We start from the raw sequence: 23,626 nt of genomic DNA, 5'->3' as shown, positions 1-23,626 counted from the left end.
ATCAAATCCTAGTCGATTTCCCGTTCTCATGCAATCACGAGTCATAGCTAAAGTAGGGATTAAAAAGGATAAGGCTAATTTGACTAAAAGAGTTAAAATTTTGGAATTTAATTACAAGTGACAGACTACTTTGAAAATGACTGGCGTGTAATAAAAGAGTTGGTTTCATCATATCTATATCTTTCTCACTAGCCCCTAAATTCCAACCTAAGATATTCGCTGCTAATTATTTCTAGTGTTACTTTCAACTTTTGGTTCACCATAATAAGTTAATTTGGTTACGTCAAGTATATTTGATTACAAGACGTAAAAGAGGAGAAATCCATAATAGGAATAGTTTATGAGGTGTCAGTGTATCGATGGTACCCATCTGTTTGGGCTAAAAATAATTAATTATGAAAGCCCAATTTAATGTTAAGCCCAATTAAATTATAAAAGCCCATAACAGATCAATTCAATTCTTATCGAGTTAAACCGATTACAACGTGGGAGGAAAGAAATGGAAATCGTGCGAAGGTAGTGGGAAAAATCATGGGCTCATGGGGGAGTGGAAGAAACTACCTTTCAAAGCGAAGAAAAAGAAGGGATCGGCAAACACTGAGAACTCCTACACACAACAGAACTACGCACAAAATTCTGCAAAATACTCTCTGCAAAATTGCAATCTTCAAGCTTTAGTCGTTAATCATTCCAGCATATTTCTAGCAATTTACATCTTCTCGTTTCATGTTTCAGCAATTCTATTTGTTATATTTTTACGTCTTGTAAATTCCTACGGTTTATTGAAAATATAAACAATGTCAGGGATTTATTTTCTTCAAATTCCAATAATTTTCTTAGTTTTGGCGTTGCATTTGTTTTAGGAGATTAGAACCGACGGTCAAATTTAGTATCCATAATCGTCAAGTTTTTAGAAGTTAGATTTTTATCATTTTCACACATATCGGTGCACTTCGCACCTGGCACGCCCGCAAATACCAAATATTGTGCAAACATATTTTTGGCACGCCCGGTGGGACCCGCACTATGGCGCCAAGGAGAAAAGAAAATGTCAACCAGGAGAGTGGGGAGTCTCTGGCTAATCAAGAGGGAACTCAGGTTCCACAGCCAGAGCAACCTACTGTTGAACCACATACTGAAGAAGTAGATCTGCAGATTCCTACTACATACGATCAAGTTTCAAACAAGGTGATGGAAGAGTTAACTGCTATAAAGATTGAGGAAATCTCACTGGCCCTGTCCAAGGCAATGGCCGACTGTTTGAAGACTTTACTGAGTAGACCGAATCAATCTACCAGAGGGGAGCAAAATACCACTGTCAAAGAGACTGGCCAAGGAAGCAACCAAGTCCAGGAATTCGACCAGGGAGTTGGAAACTCAAGGGCTGGCGATCCTCGCCGCCCGGAGTTCACTCTCCCAAATCATCCAGAGAGAAGGTACACACCACCTCACAAGAGAGAAGAAACTTTAGGTGGAAGATCACAGCCATATCCACGTGCTCACGGAGTGGGGAGCTCGAAACAACCAGTTACTCAAGTGTACAGTGTGACCAATCCTCTGTACCAACCGGGAGCTTATGATGACATGTCCCACATGGATCATCAAGGAGTGGATGGGGGCGTACCAGGAGGTAATTTTGGTTTAAATGCAGGGTTCCAAGCTCGGGGGGCAAATTACTACCATCACCAACTCCCCGCTCGGAACATGCACGGGATTGATCCAGAAATGGTGAGAGAAGCTGTTCAAGAGTTATATGGGCCGGCCTTGAAACAGATTGGCCGCCCAGAGTTCCACAAACTCTATCCAGACTACATTGACGTGAATAACCCGTACCCAAGGGGTTATAGAGTTCATGATTTCAGTTTATTCTCCGGGGAGGATGGCCAGTCCAGCATGGAACACATAGCCAGATTCACTATCCAGTGCGGGGAATTAGCCAACTTGGAGAACTTCAACAATCTAAAGTTGCGGCTATTCCCGAATTCCCTCACTGCGACTGCATTCGCCTGGTATGCTTCACTCCCCAGAAATTCAGTAATGAGTTGGCAAGAGATGGAAAGGCAATTTCACATCCAATTCTATAGAACAGAGCCTGAAGTGTGCATTGCGGACTTATCCAGAGTCACTCAAAAGAAAGGAGAGTCTGTGGAATATTTCATAGACAGGTTCAAGAAGATGAAGAATAGGTGCAAGGTGTTCCTACCGGAGACCGAGTTCGTGAAAATGGCACAAAAGGGGCTAGATTTTGAATTGAGGAAGAAATTCCAGGGAATAGAGTTCAGGGATTTCTTCGAGCTAGCTGCCAAAGTGGCTGAATACGAAGAACTATTGCGTGAAGAGTCGTACAAGAAGAAAACTACTATGGGGTCTTATTATCAGGAGGTGGAAGAGGTGGCATTGGCAGAGATGCAATCGGCCGGGTCTTGCACAGTTCCCCTGCTAAAAAAGAAGCCAACAGAGAAGAACAGCTCCCAACTCCCCAAAGACATGCAGTACACATTCGACGTATCAAAGACCGAAGAAGTTTTCGACTTCTTGGTGAAAGAAAAGTTCATCACGTTCCCGCCTGATCACAAAATGCCACCTACAGAAAAGCTGAAGGGACGAGAGTATTGTAAATACCACAACTCCTATAATCATGCCACCAAATCTTGTTGGGCGTTCAAGAACATTTTGCAAGATAGGATTAACAAGGGAGTTGTGAAATTCCCCAACAAACAAGAGTCTATGGCGGTGGATGATGATCCTTTCCCCCCGGTAGCTTTGGTTAATGTGAATGTGACAGATTTGAGGGATCTTCTCAATGAGAAAAGAAGCCGATCCTTTGCAGTGAAAGACCGAGTAATCAAGAAATACTGGATTCCAAAGGGTCAAATGTTTGAAGCATCTGGAAGGCATAGTGCCAATCGAATGCGCACAATTCAACCACGTTTCCCCAGAAATGTTGGTGAATCCGCGGCCTTTAGGCCGAGGAATCAACATTTCCTTGAAAGACCAGTGGTGGAGAAACAATGGTTTAGAGGGGAGTCATCTTGCAATCATCGTCAAAGGTATTCGGACAGGGGAAATGCATATGCATTTGAGTCACGAATGGTGGAAACTAGAAAATTATCAGCTGATCAAGGCAGAGAACGGCGTTCATACGAAATCACAAAAGGAAAAATGATTGAGAACAGTGGAGTAAAGCCGAGATACGTCCTTCCAGCCAGAGGAGAGTTTAGTGAGTCTTGGAGAGTGGCCCAACACAAAAAGTTCCCTAGGCCACCGACTAGGACACAAAAGAGACGACTGTTGAGAGAAAGAGCTATTGCAAGAAGAGAGGAGTCCGCTAAGCTGAGGAATGAATCCAAAATTGATGTTCCAGTCTCCAAGGAGCCAGTGGGGAGTAAATCAAAGTTTGGAAGATCGGCTACTGAGGACAAGTTTGTTGAAGACGATGATGATTTATTAAGCGAAGAGGATGATCAAGCGAGGAAATCAATTAATTTTCGCGTTGGGGAATTTCACATCACTGTGGATTGTGCCACTGGAGTGGTGATACTACCCGAGAGATTTAAAATGGTAGAAGAAGGGAACGGGGAGTTGATACCTCATGAATCGTCGCAAAAAGAAGATCAGCCAAGTAAACTCCCTGAAGGGAGTTCAAAAGTGATTATCAAGGAGGGTCACCGAAACAAGCCTCAGCAGGTGATACTTGAAAAGCCTACACCGGCCATGACCAAGCACATAAGGCCGTTGTACATCAAAGCCCACTTGAATGGAAAGCAAGTGTCTAGAGTGTTGATTGACAATGGCTCAGCGGTAAACGTTCTCCCAGTAAGAATGTTGAAAAGTCTGGGCAAAAATGAGGAAGACTTGATTCCTTCAGAAGTTTCGGTTGCTGCATTTACAGGGGAAACTACCAAGACCATTGGGGTACTCCCCGCTGATGTTACTGTGGGGAGTATGTCATCTTTATGTGCATTCTTCGTGGTAAACTCCTCCGCCAACTTCCAAGCGTTGTTAGGCAGAGATTGGATCCATGCAAACCAGTGCATACCATCCTCAATGCACCAACTGTTGTTATTTTGGAAGGGGGATGACGTGGAGGTCGTAGAAGCGGATGGACAACCGTTCCAAACAAGTGCAAGTGCAGTAGAAGCCAGATATTACAATGGGGATTTTGGGCCCATCAAAATCCGTAGCAATAGCAAGAAAGAAAATCCACTGTACATGCAAACACCAACTCCAAGCTCGGTGTTGGAAAGAATCCTCAAACCTACTGTTATCGTGCCGTCGAGGCCGACAATTCAGTCACTGATTGAGGAGATTGATGATTGATTCGAACCAAGAAGAAAAGGAGGTAGCTGCAACCTCTATATGGAAGGCACATGTGCAGCAAGTACTGGAAAAACTAAAGGAAGAGGAAGCATGAGACACTTATGGAACTGAAGTTGTCCAAGAAGAAGAATACCAAGATGATGAGCTCCAAGTCGATGAGTTGTTGATGGCGCCATCTCAACTGGAAGATGTCCAACGTGAAGTTCAAGACCCATTGGAAGAGATTAACTTGGGGGAGCTTGAGAATCCAAAAGTAGTATATGTGAGTAAGCTACTGGAAGAGCAGTTGAAGCAAGACTTGATCAGCATGTTGAAAGAATACAAAGATTGTTTTGCATGGAGTTATGATGACATGCCAGGGTTGGACCGAAAATTGGTCGAACACCGGCTTCCACTCAAAGAAGGTTTCAAACCATTTCAACAGTCATCTCGTCGCATGTCAAAAGAAGTTGAATTGAAAGTGAAGAGGAAGTTGAGAAATTGTTGAAGGCCAAGTTTATAAAGCCAGTCCGATATACCGAGTGGCTTTCAAACATTTTGCCAGTAATGAAGAAGAATGGCAAGGTCAGAATATGCATCGACTTCCGAGACTTGAACTGTGCAACTCCCAAAGATGTATATGTGATGCCGATACCTGATATGTTAATTGATTCAGTGGCTAAACATGAGTTGTTGTCTTTCATGGACGGGTTCTCGGGCTACAACCAAATCAAAATAGCTGAGACTGACATTCACAAAACAGCATTCAGATGCCCGGGAGCTGTTGGTACGTTTGAATGGCTTGTTATGCCATTCGGGCTAAAGAACGCGGGAGACACGTATCAAAGAGCCATGAACTCCATCTTTCATGACATGATAGGACATCATATTGAAGTATATATAGATGATATCGTTGTAAAGTCTAAACAATCTACTGATCACATTGAGCACTTGAGGAAGAGTTTCCAAAGAATGAGGCAATATGAATTGAAGTTAAATCCATTGAAATGTGCATTTGGCGTGAAGGCAGGAAACTTTCTGGGATTTCTTGTGCACCAGAGGGGAGTTGAAGTGGATAAAAACAAAGCCAAAGCGTTTATGGAAGCAAATCCGACTAGAAACAAGAAAGAGTTGCAACGCTTCCTTGGGCAAGTGAATTACCTGAGGCCTTTTATCTCTAACCTTGCAGGGAAGACAAAGGAGTTTTCACAGCTGTTGAAGCTCAAAGACAGCGGGGAGTTCAAATGGGAGGAGTCGCATCAGAAAGCTTTTGATGTGATCAAGGGTTATCTATCTAACCCACCTGTTCTGATGCCTCCCAGGTATGGAATGCCCCTTAAATTATACATCTCTGCTGCTCATGAGTCAATTGGATGCCTACTAGTTCAAAATAATCATGAGGGAAATGAACAAGCCATCTATTATTTGAGTAGATTCCTTACTCCAGTAGAGGTGAAATAATCTGTGATTGAAAAACTATGCTTAACACTGTATTATGCATGTACTAAGTTAAGACATTATTTGATTCAATCAAGAGTGTTTGTGGTGGCTAAAACCGATTTGATTAAATACATGCTTAATAGACCAATCCTCTCTGGGAGAATTGGCAAATGGTCTTTAGCATTGGCCGAGTTTACATTGACATATTATCCCCAAAAATCAGTAAAAGGCCAAGCTATCGCCGATTTTTTAGCTGATCACCCTTCACTTGATGAGTTTATTGGAGAACAGGTTGGGTTTCCAGTTTGTGGAGTGGGAGTTCAACCCTGGGAGTTGAAGTTTGATGGATCAAGTACAGAAACAGCAGCTGGAGCTGGTATTGTGATCACCTCCCCAAGAGGTGTGAAAACCGCTCTATCCTTTAATTTGGATTTCCCATGCACCAACAATCAAGCGGAATACGAAGCACTGGTAATTGGATTGGAAATTCTGAAAGACTTAGGGGCAAAAGAGTTATTGATATCAGGGGATTCTCAGCTGGTACTCAAACAACTGTCAGGGGAGTTCAAATGCACAAGTTTGTCCTTAGCTCCTTACTATACCGCTGCATCCCAACTTCTAGATGATTTCGAGGGAGTGTCATTAGTACACGTCCCAAGACAAGAAAATTGAGAGGCAGACGAGTTGGCACAGGTTGCTTCGGGATTGAAGATGTCTCCGGAACTTACACACAGGCTGGTGTTGATTCAAAAGAAAAACCACCCTTCAATTCAGCAAAGAGGGATTCAGGTAGACACGCTCAACTTGGATGTAAACTTAGCTGGGGACTGGAGGGATAACATGAAAATGGTGCTAGAATCAACCGGGAAAGATATTCCACATGGTTTAAAAATGAGAGCTCTTAATTACGTTTTAGTGGAGGATGATTTGTACAGGAAAGGTTTAGATGGTCTGCTCGTCAGATGCATAGGCTTCCCAGAGGCTTTGGAGATCATGAAGCAAGTTCATGAGGGAGTGTGTGGAGCGCATCAATCTGGAATAAAGATGAGATGGTTGATAAGGAGGTATGGCTACTATTGGCCATCCATCCTGAAAGATTGCATCAAATATGCTAGGGGATGCCAGCCATGTCAGAGACACGGGAACATCCAAAGAATTCCGGCCGATGAACTTCACAGTGTTGTCAAACCATGTCCATTCAAAGACTGGGCCATGGACTTAATAGGGAAAATCTACCCTTCATCATCTAAAGGCCACTCGTTCATCCTTGTGGCTACAGATTTTTTCACTAAATGGGTAGAAGCAGTGCCGTTGAAGAAAGCGGAGCAAGGGGATGTCATTAACTTTGTGAAAGAGAATATTATTCATAGATTTGGAATTCCAGAGTCATTGACCACGGATCAGGGAACTATGTTCACTGGCTCAGATATGAGGGAGTTTGCAGAAGACTATGGAATTAAATTGATAAACTCATCCCCTCATTACCCACAGTCAAACGGGCAAGCCGAAGCGTCAAATAAAGTGTTGATAAAAATTCTACAAAAGATGATGGAAGAGAATCCTAGGGATTGGCCAAGGCTATTATCAGAAACTTTGTGGGCATACAGAACATCCAAGAGGACTGCCACCGGAGTGAGTCCGTTTTCCCTTACCTTTGGCCATGGTGCAGTGCTCCCATTGGAGATTATGGTGCCATCAATGCGAGTGGCAAAGCAAAATGAACTTTCCCTTGAGCATTATAATGAAGCAATGATCATGGAGCTAGAAGAACTAGATGAGTTGAGAATCCAAGCGTACAATGCTTTGCTGTTACAGAAACAGAAAGTGGCGAGGATCTACAACAAAAGAGTTAACAAGAAAAGTTTCCATAAAGGAGAGATAGTGTGGAAGACCATACTACCACTAGGAACAAAGGATAGGGAGCTGGGCAAATGGTCTCCCAACTGGGAGGGACCGTTCAAGGTACATAAGGTGTTAGACGGAAATGCATATTGGCTATCAAGCATAGATGGCCATCCACACAAAAGATGCATAAACGGCAAGTATCTCAAGCCGTATTTTTCAAGTATGAGAGAAGAAGTAGGAAAAGCTTGCGAGAGAAGCAAACACGAAGGCTAATATTCAGTGGGGAGTTGGCATTCTTCAGTGGGGAGTTGGCCTTCATGGCCACTTTTGTATATATTAAGTTCCTTATTTCAAGATATCACGTGATGTAGGCCTTAGGGCCACTGAAATAAATATCTGTTTATGATTCAACAATAAAATTGATAAGAGAGAGTGGGACAGTAGGCCATTTGTTTCACTAGGGAGTCGGCCTTATGGCCACTTATTTCCAATGTTTTTATGGTATGAGAAATCATGGTAAAGTAGACCGTACCGCCATTATATGAACTGGTTGTTTGCATGTGCAGTGACAGACCATGAAGTAGGCCTTCAGGCCACTTAGAAGATGGAAGGAAAGAAATATACTGAGCGGGGAGTTGAGCTCACCGATCGGAAAAGCAAGTAATAAAGAAAGAACAGATACAAACCCCAAAAGGACTCAGAAGTTGACTTTGGCAGAAAAATAGGCTATCTAGCCATTTTGTATTGTTTGTTTAGCTTCATGTTGCAAAATTGTATTTTAAGTAGGCCGTTAGGCCACTAATGTAAATATTTGTTGGTTATGATTCAAAAAACGAGAAAGATCAATGAAAGTTGGCCAGTAGGCTACTTTTATCATATTGGATTCATTGTGTTTCGATAGGGAATTAAGGAAGAGAATAATCTCAAGTGGGGAGTTTTAAGCCAATTTATGGTTTTGATTGAAACTGTTGGAATAAATTGGGTTGAGTGGATTAAGAATGAATAGAAACTCCTTCCTAACATCCAATACACAACATCACATTAAACTCATCCTCATTCCACATCCAACACCCAACAACCGCAACATCAAACCAACAGTCAACAAATCAAAAGCGGAATCACCGCATGTAAGAACAGTAAGTAAACGTGTATGCGGGAAAGGGGTCCGACTGAAGTGCAAATGCATATACGTGTATGCGGGAAAGGGGTCCGACTGAAGTGCAAATGCATATACGTGTATGCGGGAAAGGGGTCCAACTGAAGTGCAAATGCATATACGTGTATGTGGGAAAGGGATCCGACTGAAGTGCAATGCATAATGATAGGGATAAGGGAGTCGTCTTGAGTGGATGCAACATGTAAGAGCACGTAAGGACACATTAGAGTTGAGAAGTACCTATGTTGCAAGATATCCCAAATGACACCAAGGCTTAAGTGTCGAATGCACCGGAGAACTGAGGCCAACCCATGGTCAATTCTCAATCCAGCATTACCTGTGAAGAGCAAACATGCGAAATGCATACGCAACAAGAGACTACATACCTATTATTTTCACCGCCTGTGGAAATGGCACCGGAATGAAGAATGCATGCAGAATGAACTTTCTTGGTCTCTTGGGCCCCAAAGGTCCTCCAGATCAATAAAAATGGCCATGGTAATTCCAAATCCAAGGAGGAATGGAAGCTACAGAGGGCAAACATGCAATACAAGATTTGTGATGCTAAGAAGCTTTTAGGCAATATGAGTGTCGTGTGTTTCGATTTCGGGAATGAGAAATGTGTAGTTGTGGTTGCAAGGCACAGAGGTATAGATGGCAGCCTTGATGATGAGTCCAAATGTGAAACTCTAGCTATTGTATCATTTGGTGACAAGCAGAGGTCCTTTGGGATAGCATGAGCTGCTTCAAGTTTGACAGATTCCAAAAATACAATATCCCAAATTAACAAGCCACTGGGTTGCCGATTTTCATATCATGAATTGCAGTGGGATCCGAAATCATTGCCCTTTTTAGTTATTGATGGGCCCGATGACTATCATTTAATTCAAGCGTGGTATCGGGGAGAAACAAGAACATTTACACATACTCCTCGGTTGCAGACGAAGATAAGTAAACTTGGGGAGTTGCTGGAGAAAAGCAATGGACACAACGGTGGCAGAGAAGGACCACATGACCGAAACAAAAACTACAGTAGGTGGCTATTGTGTGATGGTGAGATGAGAGTAAAGGCAAAGAAAGAGACAGATTACCTGCAGCGGCGGTTGCTTGTTGCGGCAGTTGGGCGGCGATGCGATGGACGCAGCGGCCGAGACAGATAACGCGTAGGCAGCGCTCGATTCAGATGGGCGCGCTGGAAAATGTTCTTGAGCCATTATCAACTCCGCGGCAACCACAGCGTAGGGGGAGCGACGGCAAGGGAAAGGCGAACGGACTCCAAGAGATAACACTTCGATGGCAGCAGGGAGTGAAAAGCGGTAACGCGAAGAAGAAGAAGAGAGGGCCGATGGTCTTGGATTTGAATCTGTATGAGGGAAAGCCAACACGCAGTGAAAAAATCCAACAATTAAATGGGCTTGGAAGCTAGGCCCAAATATTACTAACCCACTTCACAGACAAATGATAATGGGCCGCTACAAATAAATGGGTTGGACCGGGCTTACATACAAGCATTTTGGCCCACGGGCCAATGCTTGCGGGGGGCAATTGTTTGGGCTAAAAATAATTAATTATGAAAGCCCAATTTAATGTTAAGCCCAATTAAATTATAAAAGCCCATAACAGATCAATTCAATTCTTATCGAGTTAAACCGATTACAACGTGGGAGGAAAGAAATGGAAATCGTGCGAAGGTAGTGGGAAAAATCATGGGCTCATGGGGGAGTGGAAGAAACTACCTTTCAAAGCGAAGAAAAAGAAGGGATCGGCAAACACTGAGAACTCCTACACACAACAGAACTACGCACAAAATTCTGCAAAATACTCTCTGCAAAATTGCAATCTTCAAGCTTTAGTCGTTAATCATTCCAGCATATTTCTAGCAATTTACATCTTCTCGTTTCATGTTTCAGCAATTCTATTTGTTATATTTTTACGTCTTGTAAATTCCTACGGTTTATTGAAAATATAAACAATGTCAGGGATTTATTTTCTTCAAATTCCAATAATTTTCTTAGTTTTGGCGTTGCATTTGTTTTAGGAGATTAGAACCGACGGTCAAATTTAGTATCCATAATCGTCAAGTTTTTAGAAGTTAGATTTTTATCATTTTCACACATATCGGTGCACTTCGCACCTGGCACGCCCGCAAATACCAAATATTGTGCAAACACCATCCTTGGGAAAACAGTTATTATATTTCATTTTTAAAGCACAGATCGACTTTTTCAAATAAGATGCAAGAAATCAATAAAATGTATATCATTAAGATTACAATACCATCTCCAATCATGACACCACATTGATGTCACACCATTGGGGTGCCATGATTTTTCACTCCAATCCAGCGCCAGAAACTGGCGCTGGATTGGAGAAGCTCTACAAGCTGCTCCGCATGTGGCGCAACAACACAATTTTTTTTATTTTTTTAGTTTTTAATTTGATTAATTTAATATAAGTGTTTAATATTTTAATTAATTAATATTTTTTTGAAATTTTAATTATAAAATTTTTAATATTCTGATTAGAAATTAATTAAGTGTAAAAATAAAAAATAAAAAAATACAGATTAAATTAATAATGCGTTAAAATGGTACAAATTACGAACAAAAAAAAAACAAAAATTACGAAACAATAAATAAACTACGACAATTAACAAACCATAAAATTACGAAACATAAAAAAAATTACGTCAAAAAAAGATTTTTAGTAATGCGGTAAATCAGACCCCGATCCTCCAATATCTCCAAAATAAGATCCGAAGTTGTCATTTTCTCGACGTTCATCTTCAAGTCTTTTTTGCCATATTTTTTTTTGCTGAGCTTTAGTGTACTCACGCAGAGTTGGATCAATAATTTTGCTCAAATCTTTGTATAAAATTCTTTCATCCATTTTTCTTTCTTCTTGTTCCAGTCTAATTTTTTGAAGATCGAAGTTTTGTTGTCTTTCGGCAGTTCCTTGTTTCAAAACATTCAATAACTCGCGATGTTGTTCTTCCATTGTACGTTGAATTTGAGATATGTCTTCATCTCTTTTCTTTTTTGATTTGGCTTTTTTCACTCCAATTGGTCTTTCAGAACTGTCACCGATACTCACTATGAATTACGAAATACATTAATTGAGCATTTATGGGAACAATATATTAATTCGAATATTTAATATTGTATTTTTGTTATATTATTAATTTAATATCAAATGAACGTATTTTTTTTCAATGATATTTTGATTTTATTAAAATATAGTTTGTATTAAATAATTTTACGTAAATCAAATAATTATTTTGTTAATATGAAATAATTAATTCAAATTTTAATATATAAATTAAAATATGTAATATATAAATTTTAATATATAAATTATAATATTTAATTATCATTATATTATCAAATTATAAATAATTAACATAAAACAGAAATATTAATATTGAAAAAAAGAATATTCTTAGAATATTCTATTGTAGCGTAAAATGCAGTACAATGTGGTTGGAGATGATTTTAGTGTAACACCAATGTAGTACAGAATATAGTGCAGTGGATTGAAGATGACCTAAGAGATACGTGAAAAATGCCAGAAGAAAAAGATAGTTCCTGAATTGCTCTTTCTTGGAAAATTAAGGTTCGATGCTACTAAGCATGCTTATAGGTTCCATCGAACCGGTTCTGGGTCCGATGAGTTCGAAACCGCCAAGTTGAAATACTTGGAACCAATCCAAACCCAATACCGATTCTGATTTGGGTCGAACCGGTTCCGAACTCTAATTTATTATATTTTAATATATAATTAAAATTAGTAATATTAACGGACAATTTTTTATTTCGTATTTTGATTACAAATAATTGCGATTACATAAAAAAAATTATAACAAAATAACTTAAACATTTATTGTTACAATTGAACATCTAAAATTCATCACGATTTATTAAAATATATATTGAATACTCTGGATCTTCGTTGGAGCTTGAGCTTTGAGATTTGTCGATCGCTCCAGCGATCCTATTCTTTTTTTCTGCTGTAAACCAATCTTGTAGGCATGTTAGCATGCTAAGTGTTTCTGACTTTAAATTCGTTTTTTGTTCACCGATGATTATTCTGCATACTGAAAATGCTTATTCAGAAGCAACAGTTGAACTTTAAACGGCTATGACACCTCTTGCAATTGCGGCTAACACTGGATGCAGTTGAGTATTTGAAAGAGTCATCGGTGAACAAAGAACTAATTTAAAGACATAAACACTTAACATGCTAGCACGCCTACATGATTGGTTTGTAGCAGAAAAAAAAAATAGAACCGCTGGAGCGATCGACGAATTTCAAAGCTCAAGCTCCGACGAAGATCCAGAGTATTCAAAATATATTTTAATAAATTGTAATGAATTTTAGATGTTCAATTGTAAAAATAAATGTTTATAAGTTATTTGTTATAGTTTTTTATGTAATTACAATTATTTGCAATCAAAATACTAAATACAAAATTGTCCATTAATATTACTAATTTTATTTATATATTGAAATATAATAAATTGTTCGGAACCGGTTCGACCAGAACCAGAACCGGTTTATTAACAGTCGAACCGGTCTTGGGTTTGAATTGGTTCCAAGTATTTCAACTTGGAACCGGAATCAGTTCCGAACTCATCGGACCCAGAAATAGTATGAACCGATCCGAAACCGGTTCGATGGAACCGATAAGCATGTCTAGTTACCAGGTTTTTTTTCCAATGTCAAAGTGATACCAAAGTTTGTTCGACCCGTCGTTGTGCTCGTGATAATATTGCTTCCTCCGACAGACGATGATGATCGAAAATTCCCACCACCTTCGTTGGGAAGTTCCGCGACATGTTCTTCCTCGTGACTGGGTTCAAAGTCTTCAAAATCGTAGGCAAAATCTTCACCAAAATCTAAATTGCGGTTTGAAGACGACGCCATTGAAAATAATATCAAATAACAATTGTGTTGAAAATATTAACAATTCGAGATTGAGTGCGAAGAAATAGAATGAGACTGTTGAGTGAATTAGTAATGGAAAACAAGCACATGTTTATAAGGATGGAAAAAAAATTAAAATTTTACCCCAAAAGCCAAAGTGCAATTATTTAAAAAAAATACGTTGGATCCATTGTGCAACGGTTGCATACCTTGGAGGAAAGCAAGGAGCCACATGGTCGTATATATCACCAATCTCCTCACCAATCTGATACCATGTAAAAAAATGACGTTACATATATGATATTTGCTAAATGATAAGAAGCTCGCAGAATGTGATGAAGCAATGTAAAAGAAGATAAAGGAGGAAAGTTTAAACAATAAATGGGTTCAGTCCACCAACATATTAGCTATGTACTCTACTCATCCTGGGAAACAAAACCAATAAATAGTTTGGGACAATACAACAATTCTTGCTGCTTCTCAACACCAAAAACCAACCACAATATTAAAATATGTTGTGTATTTTTGTCTTTTATGTGGGGGGCCGTGTGGGGGTCAGTTTGAATGATATAACAAATTCATACCGTTCGAGCATCCTCTAAAGCTGCTTTCAGGTCTTCAAATACAAGCTGGAATACATGTCACGATCAGCATATGCATATGCAGGAAATAAACGCATAGTAGCATTTAATAGAACCTATGAAGAGGTGAAAATCTGTAAGCAATTTGTTGAACCGTGCTTCAACTGACTTTCTAATTTCCTCATAGCATTTATCCATGTACCCTTTCCCCGGAACCTTTAGCTTCTGTTGCATAAGGTTTCTAGAAGACGCAATTGTATTTGTAGATTTTTACAAGATATTTAACCACTTCGTATATTTATACAAATCTGATTCAAATCCTTTTCTTTAAAAACCATGGTTCAAGTAAATACTTGTAACTTCGATGAGGATTAGCTATAGACACCATTACACCACCTCCTTCTGCCTCAGCTGCTTCTTCAGCGACTTGTTTATCCAAGATTTCTTGCATCTCAACAACCCTTTTTGTTTCAAGGGTTAAATTAAATTAGATGCATTGCAGACTATACAGGAACTGAACCAGTCACATAGCAAGTGTGCCAATTCAAATTTCACCTACCTCAATACTTGAACAAGGGTTTGTGGGCTGCAAAAAGAAATAATAGTTATAAATAGCAATATGTATGAGAATACAAGCAAAAGGAAATATACTGGGCTAAGCATTGAATTGGACGAAGTGGGATAGAGCCTATCTAATAAGTAAAAAATGTGTTTGGGGCTCAATTATGTTGGCTGTTTATTTACTTAGGTTAATTCTAATGTTCGTACAAAGATTGACAGGCCTTGGTCAATGCTCACTAATCACAATCTAATCTGGATTCTTATGCTGAATTTTTTTATTACCTGGATGTGTTTTGGATCACTCAATGGGTATTGTCTCAACTCTCACTCCAAAAAGAATTTGGTTAGACCTTTTAAATTTTTTCAACATGTGGACTTTGCATGACCAGTTTGACAGATTGGCGATGCGTATGGTTCTCGTTTTGGGCGATTGTCGCTTACTTCCTTGTTTTCATCTTCGACACCTCATTCCATGGGGCAGCTCTCAGGTTTTCATCTTCAGACACCTCATATCCAGTGGAAGTTTTATTTGGCTTCTCATATTTTCATGCATGATTGTGAATTATGGGTGTATTAACGTTAAAACTAATGTTATTGTCATGTTTTCGTTTGGGTTGTAAGATGATTAAATTATTTGGTTTCCGCTGTTTAATTGTTGTTATCAAGTTTAATTATGCATGCTTATTAGTCTGTTCGGTAGTGACTTGAGTAAGGCCTCTAAATTTAGTGGTATCAGAAGAGCATGCAAAGATTTTTGGGACACTAGTAATCCTGTTTCGAAGATTTAGAGGATGATTCCTTTCAGATATAAGGACAAGAAAGCAGTCATGGAAGTGTGTGACATGGCCGATATGGCGACGACGATGCAGACCGAGAACATCGTCGTAGAGATTGTGACGGAAGGTGTCACCGAGTCGATATCATGGAGCAGTGTTTTCGAGTGCTATTGTAGTACCCAAAAACCAGTACACGTAAACCACATACATAATTATAAATTTTAGGTTAATTAATTAATAGTGTATGATACATGATTAAATTATTTTAAATATTTATATACTCATGTTTATGTCATTTAAAATGTTTTTGCGAGTTTTAGCTTTTCAAACAAATATTCGGTGTTGGACCGGGAAAAGGAGAGCGGATACGATTAAGGTGCTAAAATTGAATGTTATATTTTATTTAAGCACAGAAAATTAATTATTTTAAATTATTTAAGAATTTTAGTATTTTAAAGTTTAATTTAATTTATTACACGATTTATAATTTTAATTTTATGCCATCATTAATTTATTTAATTAGTATTTAAGTTGGATTAGGATTTTAAGTATTTTATTTAACAATTTTCAAAAAAATATAGAAGATATTGATCTTTTGAACAGAACTCTACGCAAAATTATTTACGATTACGATTATCTGTGACAAGTATGAAATATGATTTTTATGAAATTGTTTATGAAGGAAAGTTGCGTTATACATATTTATGCTTATGCGATTTTGTGTACGAGCTATGTTAAAATTTCATGGATTTTTACTACGCATTATTCATTATTTACGGTTTATATATGCTGAGTCATTAAACTCACTAGACTTGATCGATGCAGATGATATAGTTGAGGAGGCTGGAGGTGGTGACCAATGAGCAGGCTCGGGCCAGTGGCAGTGCAAACCCGAGGACCTTGTAGTTTAAGTTATATTACTACGCACGTTTTTAAACTATTTACTCTGACTTTTTATTTATTAGGATTAATGACAAGCAAATTAAATTTATGATTTGTTTTAGACTATTTTTAAATGAAATTAGTCGTTTTTGGAGGTTGGTGATTTATTTTAAATGTTGAAGTTTTAAAATTAAATTTTGTTTTAGTATGTTTGATTATCGGTATTTATTTTAAGAGTTATATTTAGAACGTATTATTTAATAAGAAAATTTTAATTTTTTTCGCAAATATTAAAATAGTAGTATTTTAAGATATAGTTCGTCACAGCTACACTATGACAAGGATGAGAAGATGGAGGTAGCCGATTTCACTATCCAAAGAAAAGCTCAGAAATGATGGAAATCTGCTTTTGTCATTCTAGTTCAGCAGTATAGGTGGATTCGTTGAGAACATTTCCTTTAGGCCTTCATCGATCATCATTTCTCGTCAGCTCTTCGTCAGGTGAAGAAGATCGAAATATTGACCATTAAGCAAGGAGATTCGAGCATTGAGGATTATCATAAGCGTTTTACAGATATGTTGTCGTATGCAGCTCACATTAGTGAGAATTCTGCATCGAAATATTCGCATTTTTTTATATAGTTTGAACCAGGAGATTTTTAATTAAGTTTTTGTATGTGACGATCCTACTTCAGGATCTAAGGACAAGAAAACTCATGCACAAGTTTTACATAAGCGTATAAAATCATCATACTAGCCTTATTCCCAAAATAATTGTGGTGGACTCAATGATAAAGGTTGAATAAAAATTTTACTGGAAAAAATATTCATGTATTTAAGGTACATTGTTATCTTGTTTATTCATTGAGTGAGTGGAGCAGGATGTTAGGTTTGGAAATTGTTACCAATTCAGGTACCATTAAAGTGCAAAAAGAGCTTACCGAGACAATTACATGCTCCCGGAAAAAGTCCATGAGAATCTCTTCATCTAGCTTCATCCTCTCTATTTTCTCTTCCTGGACATAATTTTTCTTGTAAAGAAACAGCACTATCAATGTCAAAATGATGGGGTACATGCAAGTAACAGGAATGCAATTGCAAATTTTTCATGTTAAGCACCTGTGCTAGAAGATTGTAAACATATGATAATAACAGTTTCTTCCAAGCAAGCCTCAACAAATGGCCTAAATGATCTTTCTTCAATGTACCTAGACAAATTTGATTTAAATCAGAACCACTAATAAGATTTATACAAATAGACTGAAATGACTTACATCTAGATGCCTGTACAATAATCACTAAATGGTGCGACTAGGTATTCGATGACTTGTCCTTCCAGCCAATCTGGGACATGAATTAATAACTCAGCTCTTCTTGGACGTCGAATTCGTAAAATAATCATGCATTTGAAGGAGCTGAAATGAAAAAAGACAAAAAAACAAATTATTTAATATAATATAATTTATAATGTTAAAAATAGCTTCCTTCTTAGTGTCTACATTTGGATTTGCAGAGGGGACAATTGCCCCAATATATACAGATTACAGATATATAGGGATCAGACTGGACGCGTCCAATGCACTCCATTCTTGAAAGGGAAGTAGCTGGTACGTATTAAAATAAACACAAGATGTAAGCAGTTACATATACAATAACATCTGTACTATAGTACATTAAAGTAAGAGAAAACTCTAGTCTGATAACTGGAATATTTAATATCTGAAGCAAAATATAAATTCAAATATCAAAGTGAAGTTATCAGTAAAAAGGAAAATACAGTAGTCTATCACAGCCACAGCAGAGGCTTCAGGTAAAGAATCACAAGCACAATAGAAATCTTACTTATCCAAAAAATGATACAAAGATAAACCCAAAAAGAATTCTGGAGGCATGGATAAAATTATTGCAACAGACACATTTAATGTTTTAGTGCTAGTAGAGAACATATTGGCAAATTTAATTCTGCCTACCAATAACAAAACTAGGATTTTAATCATCTTTTAAAAAACGAGGTTAGTGGATTGCCAAGAAAATATCCTTGAAAGGAGATAAAAATAAAACATGACTCACAAGCTTAATATAATTAGGTGCTTCTGTTCTTTACTTGTATATGTTCTTGATAAATTAAAATAATTGCCATGTTTCACAATTGCATACATACCTTGGAGGAAAGCAAGGAGCCACATGGTCGTGTACGTCATCGAGCTCCTCACCAATCTGATATCGTGGAAATGATTATTGTTACATGATCATATTTGCTAAATGAACATGATGCAGTAATGTATAAAGAAGATAGATAATGCAAAAAGACTTGGACAGAAAACATCATCTTTTTTTAATAAGAAACGATATTTTATTAAATGCTTTTAATTATAATAAGCGGAATAGTGATCAACTTACGACAAAAAGCTAAACAAGACCCTGATCAGAACACAACATCATGTAACTAATACAGCTAAAATATATGGATTGTATAACCAGTAAATATGGATTTACTGTTTTAGTGTGCGGACCACTTGTCCGCTTTTTGTAATTATTAGTTTTTAATTATTCAATATAATATTGTTTCCTATCCCAAAAAAAATTGTTTTAAGAACATAAGAAAGTGATAAGCTACAGAAGACTGCGTTTTAACAGGATATGAGCCAGGAACGTGACAAAATTAATGTGAATGACATAAGATGTATAGAAGAGACAAGGAGACCACAAATGATTTGTTGTTTCATGAAACTAAAACAGTAGATTTTGGGGTTAAAATTTTGTATGAATTGCTAAAATTAATGGCCAACAGTCAGCTGCTATTTTGGCCTATACTACTCGGCAGTGTTAAAGTCAAACAATTTTTGTTTATTCAAAGAACATTAATGAGTCCGAAATAACATAGAAAACCAGAGGGTTCAGCTGAAGGTTTATATCATTGATACACAATTTAAAAGTGTATGCAGGCTTTTGTATAGGCTAACTAACATTAAACTAATTAAAAGAATCCTAATTAATATTTAGTGATTTAATTGATGCATTTTATCTTGTTACTCGTACAAATTTTCACATTACCATATGTAGATTATCAGTTAACATGCCTATAAGTGTTCAAAATCTAATCATGTTCAAATCATCTAAAAGAGGAATACAGAAAGTTGGGACATGTAGGAAGTCCTCTTCTATTGGTTGAAAGAATCTTCGTGTTAAGAAGTAAACAAGAAAAGTTTAACCAGTAAAATGGGAACGCTCCACCAATGAATTAGCTATTCATTCCACTCATCAGGGGAATCGAAACCAATAAACTACTTGAAACGTTGCAACACTTGATGCTACTTTTGAACACCAAAAATCAGTCTCAACATTTAAAATTTTCTGTAGTTCCACAATTTTCTGTAGTTCCTCTAATTGTGGGAGGAGGTAGATAAAGAAAAATACAGTCAAGCAGCTAAAGTATAAGTTCTAATAAATATAACATATTCATACTTTCTGAGCCTTCCCTAATGCTCCCATTAGGTCTTCAAATGCAAGCTGAAATACATATCATGATCAGGATATGCAGAAGAATCAGTGCAAAAAACCACATCACTCTGGTACAGTAGCATATAATAGAACCTCAGAAGAGATGAACCTCTGTAAGCAATTTGTTGAACTGTGATTCGACTGACTTCCTGATTTCCTTATAGCATTTATCCCTGTACCCTTTCCTGGAATCTTAAACTTCTGTAGCATAATGTTTTTAGAAGATGTATTTATAGATTTCTAAAAGAAAATTTAACCACTTTGTAAATTTATATAAATCTGATTCAAAATGTTTCTTTTGAGTAACAGTCAAATGATGGTTAATGAGCACAGACAGGTACAGACAGGTGCATTTAATAAAAAGTATATACTTGGCACTTTGACAAGGGTTTGTTAATGATGCCATTGCACCAGCTCCTTCTGCCTCAGCTGTTTCTTCAGCAAGTTGTTGATCCAAGAGTTCTTGCATCTCAACAAACCTTGTGATTTGAATGGGTATATTAAACAATTGCATGGCCAATTATACACGAAATGAACCTCTCACATGACAGCATGCCCACTCAAATTTGACCTACCTCAAAGCACGAACAAGTGTCTGCGAGCTGCAAAAGAAATGATTGTGATAATTAGCAGTGCGTAGGAATACATGCAATGAACAAAAACTAACCCAAGGACTGAATTGGAATAAGTGGAACAGAACCTCTGTACAACTCAAAAATGTATTCAACCAGATCATCAACTGCAAAACAGGAAACATAAACGAACCTCCAACAGATTAGATTATTAAAGGTTTGATCAGTCACACATAAATAGTATTAAAGTGGTTGAGGAATTCTAAAATATGATTACAAAGTCGAAAGGTGTAGCGAGATCCCAAGAAATTCCAACAAGTTAAATCTTAGAAATTCGAATAATTTCTTAATACTAAATTTATATAAAGCTCTGAAATTGGCTCTCTAGGCTCCCCAACAGCAGTCTCACTGACATTTATACATAAGTAATGATACAGAGTATTAACCAATCAATATAACTAGTAATATATAAAGATTTAAAAAATTACGATAAATAAATGTTAAACAACACTGTTTTCAAAGTCAATATTGTGAAATTTACACGAGGATAAAAACCAGGAGAAAAACCCCATTAAGACACTGTTATCTGGGAGAACTTAAGCGTCCGAAAGCCATGCATGGGGCATGGGTGGAGTATGTGTCGGACACAGCTTTGACGCAGTCTTCGTCAAAATTTGAAAGGGAAAAAATATGAAAAACCACATTACATACGGAAGGATGCGTGTGCCCACAAACACATGAATGAAGTTCATATAGATCAACTAAGAAATCAAATTCGTAGCAAATCAGTGCAACTAACTTTAGTTTTTAGACAATTTCGATGCTGTACATTTCAATCAGAAATTACTAAACAAACTGACTAAGTTTCTCAAAGGCTGGTAAATATCAATATCACATCGAAATTCAATCGCGGAAATTACAGGCGAGGAAGGAAAACGAATTTCATTGAACAGAATTTCAAAAAGGAACAATAGCCTGTTGACAAGCAACATAATCATCTATAATGGAAGCAACAAGAGTGCAAGAGCTCCGGCAACGGCAGAAGCTTGGTCACCTTTCTCATTGTCGCCTCCTTCGCTTCCACCCCTAGATCATCCGCCATCGTTGTGCCTTCTCTACACCTCAATTTTGTAAAATTGATTGGTGCGGATTTGTTCGCGAGACCGAAGCCTGAATTTAGCGCGTTCCGATTGATTCTCCCTGCAAAAAGGGAATAATTTTGGTAATCCGATTGATAGATTCATCTGCCTCGGATGAAATTTAGGGGGTTAAATAATTGGAATTTATTTCAGGCAACGTTATCTTTACATGCTACACATGGACGAAACCTATTTTAGGAAAGCAGCACACGCGTTAATAACGGGCAAACTTTATTACCTTATATATTTACATACATATTCCTAATTCTATATTCATCTTGCACCATATTTTTAGTAATATATTTGTATTTATTCTAATATTTATTTAAAAATATTGATGCCCATAAAATTATCATTTTAAATAATTTATTTTACTAATAAAAATATTTTTTATTAAATTATTAAAAAACTATTTTAATAGAGATAACAAGTTTCAACTACCCTGATCCATTATTCTTTCTTTCATTTTGTGGGGTTTTTTTTACATAATATATCTATTATTTCATCGGCCATCTAAATTTGATTTTGAGAAAATTATAATTCTCATCATTTATTTATAATTAGAGTTCTCTATATTATCAATAATATTTTTTCTATAGCATAAATCCTCGTTTTCAAATTTTATAAATATTATTTGAATTTTATAAATATTAGATAAACCTCATTATTTTTCGTCGTGCCGGTAAACTTCCCGACTAAAGCAATAGATTGCAAACCAAAACATCTTCTTTGGGGTTTTTTATTTTTATTTTTATATATATAGTGTGTATTCACGTGCACAATAAATAAATATAGACATTAAATTGAAATTTGGCTTTTAAAAAATATATTAAATTTGTTATTTAACTGAGAACGACGAATTTCATTTTTTGAATTTATCCTTACACTTTCACTTGACTATTTAATTACATATATCTCGACCGTTTTTATAACATTGTTTTTATCATACTGATTTGCTACAATAATAATAAAAAAAAAAAGTGGGATGTGGTTCCAATCCCTATCAAGATAAATACATGAAAACTAATTTTTACCAAAAACAGAAAAGAAAAACCACTGATAACTTGTCGACCGATAAAACATATATGCTTTAATCGCAAGCAACATCTTAGTAATTATCGACCTTTGGCATATAATTTACAAATTAATTACCTTCCATCAAATCTTTTAATCTCAAATTGTTAATTTATCTTTCCAATGTTTTAAGTCTTCAAATTTTCATTTTTTTTTTAAAAATATTTTATCGAATTTCAAATTACGATCGACCTAAACTCCGACAAGTGCATTGATTAATGGAAACAATCCCCATAATACCCTTTCCAGTAATGTCCATTACTCACTTCTTCTTGAACACTAAAAAACATGAGTTTTCTATATATGTAAAACTGTGAATTATAGGACAATATAAAAGAAAATTGATTTTCTCAATTAAATTTCAGTGCATACATTGCATAGAACCAATTATTCATATCAGAAATCAGAATCGTCGTTAACAACATTTAACGAAGAAAAATGCATGGAAGAAGAAAATCCTTATTCATTGTTTTTTTTCTTAATTGCTATTCTTCTAAGAAGATTTTATCAATGAAATCAGGGAAAATTACATTTTTTTGTCATATATTTACGATCTTAATATACTAATTTGTATCTTCTTATTTTAGTTTTTTTTTCATCAGAGTGCTAACGAGGAGCTGTAAAATGATTACGTGTCACTGGAAAAATGCTGATGTGTCAATACCAATGTGTCATATATTTACGATCTTTATCAACAAATTTAATTTTCTAACATGATCTCCATAAAAATATTAATGAATCTCCTTAAATACTTTCATGTTCTGATTTTCATAATTCGTGTTTCTTCCTCGTAGCCCTCAAGTTTACATTGTATTTATGTATATGATATGATATTAATTGTATTTTTAGGTGAAGGAAGCTTCTAATTTCTATAATT

The 23,626-nt window shown here is 36.8% G+C and overlaps 1 protein-coding gene across 24 annotated transcripts; it reads right to left on the bottom strand.

The window, feature by feature from the left end:
- Positions 1–11,249: 11,249 nt before the first annotated feature.
- On the bottom strand, positions 11,250–21,873 carry LOC140842393 (exocyst complex component SEC6-like). Of its 24 annotated transcripts, XR_012120408.1 has the most exons (15): positions 21,512–21,871; positions 20,665–20,703; positions 20,540–20,566; positions 20,058–20,443; positions 19,929–19,973; positions 18,625–18,680; positions 17,738–17,878; positions 17,583–17,671; positions 17,405–17,494; positions 14,804–14,830; positions 14,598–14,705; positions 14,361–14,485; positions 14,248–14,292; positions 13,873–13,928; positions 12,894–13,635 (listed from the first exon to the last, which is right to left on the bottom strand). XR_012120408.1 is itself a non-coding variant. In XM_073210266.1 (9 exons), the coding sequence occupies exons 5-8, from the start codon at positions 20,172–20,174 to the stop codon at positions 17,740–17,742; spliced, it is 357 nt and encodes a 118-aa protein (XP_073066367.1). In that variant the 5' UTR covers positions 20,175–20,204; positions 20,336–20,443; positions 20,540–20,566; positions 20,665–20,703; positions 21,512–21,866; the 3' UTR covers positions 17,583–17,671; positions 17,738–17,739. The 24 variants fall into 24 exon arrangements, 4 of the variants coding, with proteins under 4 accessions (XP_073066377.1, XP_073066367.1, XP_073066386.1 ...); XR_012120411.1 differs by having other exon boundaries at positions 14,248–14,705; positions 20,058–20,165; positions 20,336–20,443; positions 20,509–20,566; positions 21,512–21,870; XR_012120398.1 differs by having other exon boundaries at positions 14,248–14,485; positions 21,512–21,870.
- Positions 21,874–23,626: the final 1,753 nt, after the last annotated feature.

The sequence above is a fragment of the Primulina eburnea genome, chromosome 1 (genome assembly GCF_022965805.1).
Source record: "Primulina eburnea isolate SZY01 chromosome 1, ASM2296580v1, whole genome shotgun sequence".
Lineage (NCBI taxonomy): Eukaryota > Viridiplantae > Streptophyta > Magnoliopsida > Lamiales > Gesneriaceae > Primulina > Primulina eburnea.
Note: the sequence above shows the minus strand (reverse complement) of the source record. Positions and strands in the feature narration are given on the sequence as shown.